This window comes from Lichenostomus cassidix, unplaced genomic scaffold (genome assembly GCF_008360975.1).
Source record: "Lichenostomus cassidix isolate B80296 unplaced genomic scaffold, HeHo_3.0 HiC_scaffold_46, whole genome shotgun sequence".
Taxonomy (NCBI): Eukaryota; Metazoa; Chordata; class Aves; order Passeriformes; family Meliphagidae; genus Lichenostomus; species Lichenostomus cassidix.
The window spans coordinates 692383-704709 of record NW_028147597.1 but is presented as its reverse complement, the minus strand read 5'-3'; the positions used below and the strand labels follow the sequence as shown (position 1 = coordinate 704709).

General features: G+C 51.0%; 2 protein-coding genes across 2 annotated transcripts; both read right to left on the bottom strand.

The window, feature by feature from the left end:
- Positions 1-698: 698 nt before the first annotated feature.
- Positions 699-1353, bottom strand: LOC146421890 (olfactory receptor 14J1-like). Its single transcript, XM_085046915.1, has one exon. The coding sequence runs from the start codon at positions 1323-1325 to the stop codon at positions 705-707; it is 621 nt and encodes a 206-aa protein (XP_084903041.1). The 5' UTR covers positions 1326-1353; the 3' UTR covers positions 699-704.
- A 9243-nt stretch (positions 1354-10596) lies between these two features.
- LOC146421889 (olfactory receptor 14I1-like) lies at positions 10597-11531 on the bottom strand. Its single transcript, XM_085046914.1, has one exon. It carries the CDS (start codon positions 11512-11514, stop codon positions 10597-10599), a length of 918 nt encoding a protein of 305 aa, XP_084903040.1. The 5' UTR covers positions 11515-11531.
- Positions 11532-12327: the final 796 nt, after the last annotated feature.

The window sequence follows — 12327 nt, the reverse complement described above, 5'->3', positions numbered from 1 at the left end:
TGGCCACCAACAAGCAAAACCCGAACCAGACTTGAGTCCCCTGAAGGCCACACTGGCACCCTGATCTCACCCCACTGAGCCCTGGGAGAGCAAGGAACACAAGGAGTCTCTTTAGAGTCTGTTCCTTGGGCAAGTTCCTGAGAGAGACTATGGAGGGAAAGCAGAGCCTTCCTGCAGTGCCCTCAGGAGATGCCCTTTGCTGCTGGAACTGCTGTGGTGGAGCCCAGCTGTGTCCCAGCAGTGCCCATGGCCTGTCCCTGCCTGTGCTCACAGCACAGACACACAGCAGGGCTGTCACCAAGCTGCCAGAGCACTCAGGCCTTACACACACAGAAGGGCTGGGAAGTGTGGAGCTGGGGAGAGCAGATGTGGGAAGAGCCAGGGCCATTGTCCCTGGCTGTGCTGCTGTGCTGGGAGTCTCTTCCCTCCACCTCTGCTCACAGACACTGCCCCTGGAGAGACAGAGAATGGCTCAGGAAGCAACTTGGACACACAGGGCAGAGCAGGACAATTTATTTTACATAAATGAACAGGCATCATGGCTCCTCTATGTCTCTGCTTAACACAAGAAAAGCAATTACTGATGTAGCAATATGATCAAATGACTAATGATATCCCTATATTGAAAACATCACAAGAAAAAAAAACAAACAAAAAGCCCCAACCAAAGACAACAACAAAAGAGACATATAGCCTATAAAGTGTTATATGCTGAAAGGTATGCAGAAGAAATCAGGCACTTTATTGTTTGACCAAAGAGTGGTCATTTTCCTCAGGGCATTCTTGAGCTCCTGGTTCCTCAGGCTGTAGATGAGGGGGTTCAGTACTGGAGGCACCACCGAGTACAGAACTGACACTGCCAGATCCAGGGATGGGGAGGAGATGGAGGGAGGCTTCAGGTAGGAAACAATGCCAGTGCTGATAAACAGGGAGACCACAGCCAGGTGAGGGAGGCATGTGGAAAAGGCTTTGTGCTGTCCCTGCTCAGAGGAAAACTTCAGCACAGCCCTGAAGATCTGCACATAGGAGAAAACTATGAACATAAAACAACCAAACCCTAAAGATAAACTAACCACAAGAAGCCCAAGTTCCCTGAGATTTGAGTGTGAGCAGGAGAGCTTGAGGATTTGGGGCACTTCACAGAAGAACTGGCTCAGAGCATTGCTGTGGCACAGGGGCAGGGAAAATGTATTGGCTGTGTGCAGCAGAGCATTGAGAAAGGCACAGGCCCAGGCAGCTGCTGCCATGTGGGCACAAGCTCTGCTGCCCAGGAGGGTCCCATAGTGCAGGGGTTTGCAGATGGACACGTAGCGGTCGTAGCTCATGATGGTGAGGAGACCAATCTCTACTGAAACAAAAAAGACAAACAGGAATAGCTGTGCAGCACATCCTGTGTAGGAGATATCCCTGGTGTCCCAGAGTGAATTGTGCATGGCTTTGGGGACAGTGGTGCAGATGGAGCCCAGGTCAGCCAGGGCCAGGTGGAGCAGGAAGAAGAACATGGGGTGTGCAGGCGGTGGTTCCAGGCTACGGCGCTGATGATGAGGCTGTTGGCCAGGAGGGCAGCCAGGGAGATGCCCAGGAAGAGGCAGAAGTGCAGGAGCTGCAGCTGCCGTGTGTCTGCGAATGGCAGGTGGAGGAAGTGGCTGATGGAGCTGCTGTTGGACATTTTGATCCTCCCGACTTGGGGACCTGTTCATGGAGGAGAAAATTACAAGTCAGAGAAGACTTTCCGGAGCAAAGAACAAGCCCTTTCCCCCAGCCCTCCCACTCTGTGTCACCCAATTTTCCTTTTCTCAGAGCTCTTCCTCCAGCCCCATGCCTGGAGCTCTGCTGGGATCTGGCCCTGTTGCTGTGACAAGCAGTGGCTCTGCCCATGGACACCGAGGAGTCAGCTCTGCTCTGCAGCAGTGGGTCATGGCAGTGGGGGACAGAGACCAGTCATGGGTTGGACTGTGTCAGACCAAACTGCCCCTAAGGCAGAGGAGCTTGGCAGCATCTCCTGTCCCAGGGCTAAAGAACAGTGACAGCCAAAGGCAGTTTGAGAGGATTTCCTGCTGTGCTCAGGGAGAACAGAGAGAACTGTGCAAGGCAGGAAGATTGGCTGTAACTCAGTGAAGGGTGAGGGGGGCTGCTCTGTTGCTCCATCTGTTCCCAGCTGCCCTTTCTGAGATCAAGGGCAGTCACTGTGTTCCCCTGAAAATCACCCTGACACAGCTGACAGCAGAGGGACTCACAGCAGAGCCAAATGGCTCAGCCTTTCTCAGAGTCTCAGCCCCACTGCTGGCCAAGGACACTCCTGTCCCCCAGTGTCCCCTGGAAGGCAGCTCACAGCTTGGATGGACACCCTGAGGACACACCAAGGGTCCTGGCCATGGAACTGCTTGAGGAGAGTCATTTCATTGCCAGCCTGCCAGCCTGCCCTGCCCAGAGCTGCCCAGGGCAGAGGGAGCTGGGACACCTCATTGCTGTGCTCACCCTGCACAGGAGGAGCCCCAAGGGCTGCGCCTGACCTTGCAGCTGCAACTGCCATTGCCAGAGAGCCTGTCAGCAATGCCAGGAGCAGCTGAGCAAGGCAAGGAGAGAGACAGCCGAGCCCTGAGGAAAAGCCTTTCCCTGCCCAGCCCTGCACAGCCCCTCGCAGGCAGCAGCAGTGCAGGACAGTCGCCCTCAGGCCCTGGTCAGCAGGGAATGGGCAATGGCAGGAGAGATGCCCTTCATCTCTGGTGCTGCTCTGCCGGCCCAGGAGGGGACTGAGGGCCCCGAGCCCCCGGGCTGAGGGCTGTGCTGGCTGCCAGGGGACACAAGAGCTCTGCTGCTCAGGGCAGCTGGCAGATCCCCTGCCCTGGCAAAGAGCCCTCAGGGCTGCAGGAGCTGCTCTGCAGGACAGCCCTGGGCACCCCTGGCTGCACCCCCACCTTCCCAGCCTGCAGCCATCCCTGGCAGCAGGAGCTGTCCTGCCCTGTCCCTCTGACAGTGCCCAGGGCAGCCCCGCTCTGCAGCACATCCTCCCCCTAACCAGAAACACCAGCAGACCCATCCTTACAGTCATATCAGTGCTGTCATGTGTCAGCTTTAGAAGATCCCTGCAGCCAGAGACTTACTGTGTCAGAAGTTGTGAGGATTTCTCCATGAATAAGCTCAGAATTGTCCTTCCAGTTGCTTTAAGGCTCTGTCTGCTTCCCTCCTCTCAGGTACCTGCAGGCAGCACCCTCAGCCCTGCTGGGCTGGGAGAGAAACTGCTCCTCAGCAGAGCTGCCTCTTTGAAGCTCTTCTTGGTTGCCAGGAGTTCCCTCTGTGCCAGGAGCCCAGCCCAGCTCAGCAGCACAGCAACAGGACAAGGACGTTAATTAACCTCTCAAGGTTTTGGGATTGTTTACATCAGACTCAGTCCCTGAGAGAGTGTTCAAAAAACTTCTCAAGAACTCTAAGTCAGATTTGAACATCCATATTTCTCAAAGTTTTAATGATCCGACTGAGTTACAGTACTGAGAAAGTGTCCCCAGGTTCCAGTTAGAGCAGAACACTGGAGGCAGTGATGACAGCTGGGGACAAACAAGCCAAAGGTGTCTCTGATGCTGAGCAAACCTGGATGTGTTTCAGCAATGCTAAGGGCCAAGGCCTGAACCCCAGTCCCTGGCAAGGCAGATCCTGTCCCTCCCTCAGTGCTCAGGGCTCTTCCCGGGGCACTGGCATGTGGGGATGTGCAATGCCAAGGGCAGGACCATGGGGCAGCCCCTGCCAGGCTGCTGGGCAGGGACAAGGAGGCCATGAGGCCCCAGTGCTGCAAGGGTCACTTGTCTCCTCCTCATGGCCTCAGGGCCAGGGACAGCAGCCATGGCCAAAGTGCTGCACAAGTTGGCTCTGTCAGGGCCTTGCAGCTCCTGCACATCCCTCTGCCCTCTCCAGCCCAGGCTGTCCTACGCTGTCCATGCCCTGTGCCTCTGTCGCTGCAGGCTGTCGTCATCCCCCGGCTGCCCCACCTCGCTGGCCCTTCCTTTGCTGACAGCTCTGCGTCCTGCCTGCCTCTGCCTTGGCACACAGAGCCTTGGGCTTGATACCAGCAGGGTTAATTCAATTTTTACTGTGCCTGTGAACTTATAGCAGGGAAAGAAAGCATGCAAGGTCTGCTTTCCCAGCGAGGATGGTTGGAAGAGAAAAAGAAAACATCTGGCTTCAGGGTGCAGTGATAGAAAAACATGGACTGAATCTGGGAATTTGGGGTGGGTTTTATGGTAATGGGTAAATTGTAATACACATGTAGCCACTGTAGATAAACAACACACTTGAAGAATCATGAGTCCATGTAAGGTTAGGAGTTATCCCCTCTTGGACCTCACCATTGTGACACTACCAGACCTCATGGAAGCAAGGAACCATTGTGACACTATGGGGCCATGTTGGGCCAAGGGACAATTGTGGCACTGTGTGGCACTATGGAAACCAAGGAGACCACTGTGACACTCTGGGGCCTCATAGAACCAGCGGGGCCATTTTGACACAGCAGAGCCTCATGGAACCAAGGAGAGCATTGTGACACTGCAGAGCCTCATGGAACCAAGGAGAGCATTGTGACACTGCACAGCTTCACAGAATCAAGGAACCACTGTGTCACAGTGGAGGCCAAAGGAACCAAGTGGTGCATTGTGGCACTGTTGGGTCCCATGGAACCAAGGAGCCATTGTGACAGTGTAGGGTGTCATGGAACTAAGGGGCCACTGTGACACAGTGGGGGTTGATGGAAACAAGGAATCCATTGTGACTTGTAGGTACCCCATGGAACCAATGATCCACTGGGATAATGTGGAGCCAAGCAGTCCATTGCAATACTGTAGAGCCTCATGGAATCAAGGAAATCATTGTGGCACTACGGAGCCCCGTGGAGCCAAAAGGCCATTGTGACACTCATGGAACAATGGAATCCACTGTGACACTGTGGGGCCTTATGGAATGAAGGAGACCATTGTGACACTGCAGAGTGCCATGGAACCAACAGAATCAATTATGACACTTCAGGGCCTTGTGGAAGCAAGGGGATCATTGTGACACTGTGAGGCCTTGTATAGCCAAGGGCCAGTGTGGCACTGCAGGGCTTCATGGAACCAAGGGGCCATTCTGACACTGTGGAACCAAGGAGACCATTGGGACACTGTAGGGCCTGACTGAACTGAGGAGAATATTGTGACACAGCAAGACCTTATGGAAACAAGGATCCACTGTGACAGCTGGGGTCTCATGTCACCAGGAGGTCAGCTGTGACACTGCAAAGTCAAGGAGGTCATTGTGACACTACAGGGCCCCATGGAACTAAGGCCACCATTGTGATGCTACATGGCATCATTGAACCAAGGGGCCATTGTGACACTGTTACCAAAAAATTGGCAAAAAAACCCCAGAAACTCCTTAACACCAATGTAGCATTTAGAAGCAGCATTCTTGATTTGGCCAGATGAACAAGGGGATATCTCCTCTGAAATACCATGCATGCTCAGTGCAGGAAAGTTCTGTTTACAGACTGTATTTGACATACATATTCATTGATTGTCCCAGAAAAAACATACATGTGATAATAATTTCTCAAAAATCATTAACATATTTTCCCTCCCATTTACACATGCATTTTTCTGCCCTTGGGGGTCACTTTGGTGGTCCCTGGTGGTTGGTGACCCCAAAGTCACACCTGACTGCCTGGTGAATTGGTAAAAATTGCCACAACTGGAGCTGATTGCTTTCCAATTCTCCTTCTTACACAATGGGCATTGTACAGATCCATAAGCCAGTGGTTTCTGAAGAACAAGCAATGTGTGAGCTCCCCAGGTGCAGATGATTTTTCATCTGGCAACATCTTCCTTGTTACAGAAGGTGAAACTATAATCTGTTTTCTGTTTGTAGCCCACCATTCGTCTTGATTCTTAGTGGCTTTTATTGTATTAGCTAAACACTGTTTTTTTCAGAGTTCTAGTCACCTCCTACTCAGTTTGGGGGGTCCTACTCCATCTTACCCCCCCTGCTCCTCATTCCCATCTACCCCATTCCCATCCTCTGCTCACCCCACAGCCCCTCACTTGCAGCCTGGGGTGCTCCCAGCACCACCAGTGTCACCAGTACAGCCCCAGCTATCCCCACTCGCCCCATCCCCAGCGCCAGGCAGTGCCCACAGCCCCAAAGCAGCCTTGCTGTGCCCTGGTTGTCCCCAAAGCAGCCTTGCTGTGCCCTGGGTGTCCCCAAAGCAGCCTCACCCCGAGCGGCACTGGCAGCACCAGTCCGGAGCAGTGTGGAGCTCGGGGGACATCAGCCGTGCCGGGCAGGGCCGAGCCCCGCGGGAATTCCCTTGGAGCTTTCCTGAGCACAGAGGCCTGAGAGACCTTCCCAGGACAGACTCAGGCCAAGGAGCCCTTGAGTCCCTCAGCCCCACATCGGTGTCTGCTGGAACTCAATCCCCCTCCCCATCCCACAGCAGCTCTGCATTTCCCTCCTCCAGCCTTGGTCTCCAGCACAGCCATGGAGGCTCTTTTGGCTCTGCACTTTTCCTGCAGCTACCAAGGCCAGCTGAGCTCTGCCTTTCCCACACTCAGCCCTGCCCAGCACAGGCAATGCCCAGCAATTCCTTGTCTGCTGCTGGCCTTGCTGGCACCCCCGGCAGCAGCTCCATGACCCCTTTGTGCCCCGCTGCCCCAGCCATGGTGCCACAGCCCAGCCCAGGCCAGGAGCATTCCAGGTGGGAACAGCCCCTGTGCCGTGGTGCCCACAGCAGCCCCTGGGGCTCTGTGCCCCCATGGCCTCCCTGCTGGGCAGCCTCTCCAAGCTCCTGCACAGCCCGTGGCACCTGTGGGCCTTCCCAGCCAGCCCTGCCCCAGGCTCTGCCGGGCTCAGGGCCAGCAGAGAGGCCAGGCAGGGCTGGCCATTGCCGGGAACAGGCCCTGAGCCCTGCAGCAGGATGGAGCTGGGGCACAGCCAAACTCACCCGCAAACCTGGGCTGAGCAGCCAGGGCTGGCAACGGCTGGGGACAGAGGCTGGGGCTGACAAATGTCCTAGGCCCCCTCCCTGCTCTGTCCATGCCACCAAGGGCACAGAGCAGCCTCCTCTCTCGGGCACTTATGTTGCCAGGTGAAGCAGTGTTTGCAAACCAAGCAGGTCAATCAGTGCTGATTTTGCAAAATCACTAATCTGTGGAAACCAATCAAAACTACATCAAACATTTACTAAGAAGAGGAACAAAAAACTACATTTCATTGGTCAAGTGTCTCTAAAAAAATGAAAACAAATTTCAGTAAGGACAGACCTGGACTGTCATGACATGCACTGGAAGTCATTGGCAGAAGAAAGTGCACATACTCTGGATGCTGAAAAGCATCATCCAGTAATCATTTTTCTCAGGGTATCCTTGAGCTCCTAGTTCCTCAGGCTGTAGATGAGAGGGTTCAGGGCTGGAGACACCACTGAGTACAGAACTGACACTGCCAGATCCAGGGATGGGAAAGACACTGAAAGTGGCTTCATGTAGGCAAAAAATTTCGTGCTGGCAAACAGGGAGACCACAGCCAGGTGAGGGAGGCATGTGGAAAAGGCTTTGTGCCGTCCCTGCTCAGAGGGGATCCTCAGCACAGTCCTGGAGATCTGCACATAGGAGAAGGCAATGAACACAAAAACTCCAAATAACAGAAAACAGTAACCACAAGTCCAAGTTCCTTCAGGTAGGAATTTGAGCAGGAGAGCTTGAGGATGTGTGGGATTTCACAGAAGAACTGGCCCAGGGCATTGCCCTGGCACAGGGGCAGGGAAAATGTATTGGCTGTGTGCAGCAGAGCATTGAGAAAGGCACAGGCCCAGGCAGCTGCTGCCATGTGGGCACAAGCTCTGCTGCCCAGGAGGGTCCCATAGTGCAGGGGTTTGCAGATGGACATGCTCTTTCACAATAAACCCCCATACTCTAAAACCTGACTTCAGAGATCTCTTGTCTCCATCCCATCCTCATAACCAAATCCCACAGAATTAAATCCTACACCTGGAAACTTGTAATCACAGGAAACACTCACTATGGGTAGCTAAATTAAAATCCTCAGGAGGACATCAGCTTGGGCTGCCAAGTCCAAAAGGACAGTATGTGTGTTTTGCCAAAGCAGGAATGTGGAGCATTTCAGACGGAGGGGGGGTACAAGACAAAACTAAAAAGGCACTAATGGAGCAGCAAATACAGACTCTCGAAAGCATCCCGAAACAGACCCGGACACCCTTAACTTCCTCAGACTCCCTCTATAAAAAGGTTAAAGAGCAGCTAAAAGAAACACTTCCTACTCCACCCCAAGGCGAAAATCTATTGATAGATTTAATGGAATGAATAGCACAAGCTCTAAATATCAGCAACTGCTGGATATGCGGAGGTGCAGTGACAACTGAGCTGTGGCCCTGGACGGGAATTAGCCTAAGTGTCCCTGCAGTTCTGTTGTGGAATAAAACCAGAATATCTAGAGAACACCACCCTGAAGGGTGGATGCTAAATTCAGGAGTAATGGGTGAAGAATGCACTGGGAGAGAAAGTCAAGCCATATACAAAATGTGGGTAGGAATAACCCCATGTAAAAGAACCCTGTTCACAAATGTGTCCCACCACTGGTGGTCGCCAGAAACCCCTAAAGCCTATTGGAAACTGAGTAATCAGCCAAGCGAAAGTTGTAGCTCCCTAAAAACACTACCTCATTCTGGTGTAACAGTAGCAATAATGACTTTATCAGTCCTTTTGCAGGCATGACAGAACTACATAATTACTGGAACCATAGTAGCAGTGTTAATATGCTGTGGGATGCCCCAGATAAATTTTTTTGAATTTGCGAGACAAAACTTATGCTTGACTCCCCAAAGACTGGAGGGGAATCTGTACAACTGGAACCATTCAGCCAGGATTTTTTGTTGCCGAAGGCAGTAGAAAAAATCTAGGTGTTTCAGTTTATGAAGACTTACAAAAACGAAAATGGAGTCAATAAAAAGTATCCGGAAATTGAGTGACAATGTGGGGGGCACTCAAAGGTAGAAGAATGATGAGTGGCCACCTGAAAGAATAATAAAAAATTATGGTCCAGCCACCTGAATTCAAGGTAGATCCTGGGAATACAGAACCCCCATTTATATGCCAAATAAGATAATAAGACTCCAAGCGGTGTTTGAGATTATTAGCAACAAAACTGCCTCAGCTTTAGAATTAATCACAGAGCAGCTATCCGAAACCAGTGTCATGACCTAACAAAACCATTTAGCCCCTGACTATCTATTAGCAGAAGAAAGAGGAGTATGTGGGAAATTTAATTCCTCCAATTGTCACCTGCAAATAACTGATAATAGTCAAGCTATACTTGATATTGCCACAGACATACAAAAGATTGCTCACGTACCAGTTCAAAAATAGGAAACAGTATTAGAAGTTAATTAGTGGGATAAATTCTTAGGAACAACTTGGTAAAAGGAACTAGGTCTTTTCCTTTTGTATGCAATTGCTGAGTTAGTATTCCCTCCTTGTTTAATTCCCTGTTTTATCTGACTAATCACAAGTGTCGTCCAAGGTATGCAGTTAGTCACTGTGCCCACAGACCCAAGGCAAGCTACTTCTGGACCTGCTCAAAGAATAATGATCCTGGAAAAAGAAAACAGCATCAGAGACCCTCTTGAAGAAGCCAGGTTAATTTGTAAAAATTTTGAGCTTTATAATGAAGTGTGAATAAAAATGATGGTTCAAGTCAACATGAAAAAAAAAAAGAAAAGAAAAAGGAGGGATTGTGATAAATGATTGGATAGTGAATGTTGGCTTTCACATATATGAATTAAGCATTTATAAGTGATAAAGTACTGTGTAAAGTAGCACTTAGATAAAATACAGTTAAGTAGAAACAAAGTTAGAGTGAATTATAAACTATGTAATAGTTGTAGTATGCTAGAAATGTGGTAAGAAATACATGGTAATAGATGTCTTTTAAACTGATAAACCACAAAGCCAGAGATCAAGATGCCCTGAAGGAAGAGAAAGAAACAGATCTCATGCATCCCAAAACATCTGTGATCTACATTCACACCTCTCTGAGAAAAGTGTCAACCATAAATTGAATTAGGGGTATAGAAGACTTCAACCGTCAACCCTGAAACAAACCAGAAGGCTGAGGTGTCGCTGGCCTGGAGGACAGGAGCATAGAACGAAGAAGGAGGGATGCTTGGAGTGTAAATAATGTTTTTTGAACTTAATGAATATGTAACAGTTACAGAGAGTACTTTAGCACACAATAAAATGAATAAGGTGTGGGACTGAGAATAAGGCAAACCAGCCACTCCTGCCCAGCCGTAAGTCTTTGTTCTTCTAATAAATGTCCAATATTATGTTCCTAAAAATGCCAATGATATAAACAAGGTGAACTTGTTTATATCATTGGCACAGCCTGTGGGTCACAGCAAAGTTGGAGAGAAACAAAGTGAGAAAGGGCACAAAAAAATGCCTTCCTTTGTGGACAACATTAAAAAAATAAAACCGACAACCAAACCAAAAAGAACTACAAAAGATGACTTTTATTACAAACGATTTGCAGAAAATGGCAACCAGTTTAATGTTTCTGAAATCACCCAGTCATCAGTCTCCACACTGCAGCCTTGAGCTCCTGGTTCCTCAGACTGTAGATGAGAGGGTTCAGTACTGGAGGCACCACTGAGTACAGAACTGACAGGGCCAGATCCATGGATGGGCAGGAGATGGAAGGAGGCTTCAGGTGAGCAAACATGACAGTGCTGATGAACAGGGAGACCACAGCCAGGTGAGGGAGGCATGTGGAAAAGGCTTTGTGCCATCCCTGCTCAGAGGGGATCCTCAGCACAGCCCTGAAGATCTGCACATAGGAGAAAACTATGAACACAAAACAACCAAATATCAAACAGGAACTAACAGCAAGGAGCCCAACTTCCCTGAGGTAGGAGTGTGAGCAGGAGAGCTTGAGGATGTGTGGGATTTCACAGAAGAACTGGCCCAGGGCATTGCCCTGGCACAGGGGCAGGGAAAACGTATTGGCTGTGTGCACCAGTGAATAGAGAAAGCCACTAGCCCAGGCAGCTACTGCCATGTGGGCACAAGCTCTGCTGCCCAGGAGGGTCCCATAGTGCAGGGGTTTGCAGATGGACACGTAGCGGTCATAGCACATGATGGTGAGGAGGAAATACTCAGTTCCAAGAAAGAAGATAACCAGAAAGACCTGTGCAGCACATCCTTCATAGGAGATGTCCCTGGTGTTCCAGAGGGAATTGTGCATGGCTTTGGGGACAGTGGTGCAGATGGAGCCCAGGTCAGTGAGGGCCAGGTTGAGCAGGAAGAAGAACATGGGGGTGTGCAGGTGGTGGTTCCAGGCTACGGCGCTGATGATGAGGCTGTTGGCCAGGAGGGCAGCCAGGGAGATGCCCAGGAAGAGGCAGAAGTGCAGGAGCTGCAGCTGCCGTGTGTCTGCGAATGGCAGGAGGAGGAAGTGGCTGATGGAGCTGCTGTTGGACATTTTTGGTTTCTGGCCATGGGGACTTGTTGATGGAGAAAAGGACAGTGACAAGTCAGGACAGGCTGCTTTGAGCCAAACCTCTGCCATTCCTTGCAGACTGTCCTGCTGGGACTCATCCACCCTTGTTCCTTCTCTGGGAAAACCTTCATCCAGGTCCCTGCCTGAGCTCCACTTGTGCTGTCTGTGAGCGATGAGCAGCCAGACCTGTGCGTGGGGCTCTCGATGAGCCATCCCTGCCCTGCTGCCCTGGGATTGTGGCCATGTGGCAGAGGGACAAGGCTGGGTATTCAGGATTTCTCCAACTGAAACACTCCTAATGCCGAAAGGCGTGGCAAACATCTGCAATACAAGTTTTACAGGACAGGGTGGGGGGGAAGGAAGTTTATGATTTTTTTAACCTGGCACATCATTCCTGGTTCTCTGAGGTAAGAAACCTCCAGGATTTCTGCTGCACTCAGAGTTTGCCAGAGAGAGAGAGTTTGCTGCACTCAAGAGAGAGGTGAGAGGCAAAGGGATTCCCTGTGGCTCAGGGCAAGGTGAGGGGCTGGATGGGCTTGTTCCCAACTGCCCTGGGTTTGCACCTTTGGCTGCAATCAGAGTACAATCACACTCCCCTGCCACCCTGAGAGGAAACCAGACCCTGCCAAGAGCAGAGGGATCACTGAATGTCTCACCCTCTCCAAAGGTCTATCAGCAAGGTCTCAGCACCTCCTTCTGCCAAAACACTCACGGTTCCCTTGGCAAACCCAACATCATTTCCTCACTTGTGGCATCTCTGCACTTCTCTGAAACTCTGCACTTCCCCGTGGGACA

Coding starts and splice junctions, on each gene's coding strand:
- LOC146421890 (XM_085046915.1), bottom strand. CDS start 1,325: ATGAGCTACGACCGCTACGTGTCCATCTGCAAACCCCTGCACTATGGG.
- LOC146421889 (XM_085046914.1), bottom strand. CDS start 11,514: ATGTCCAACAGCAGCTCCATCAGCCACTTCCTCCTCCTGCCATTCGCA.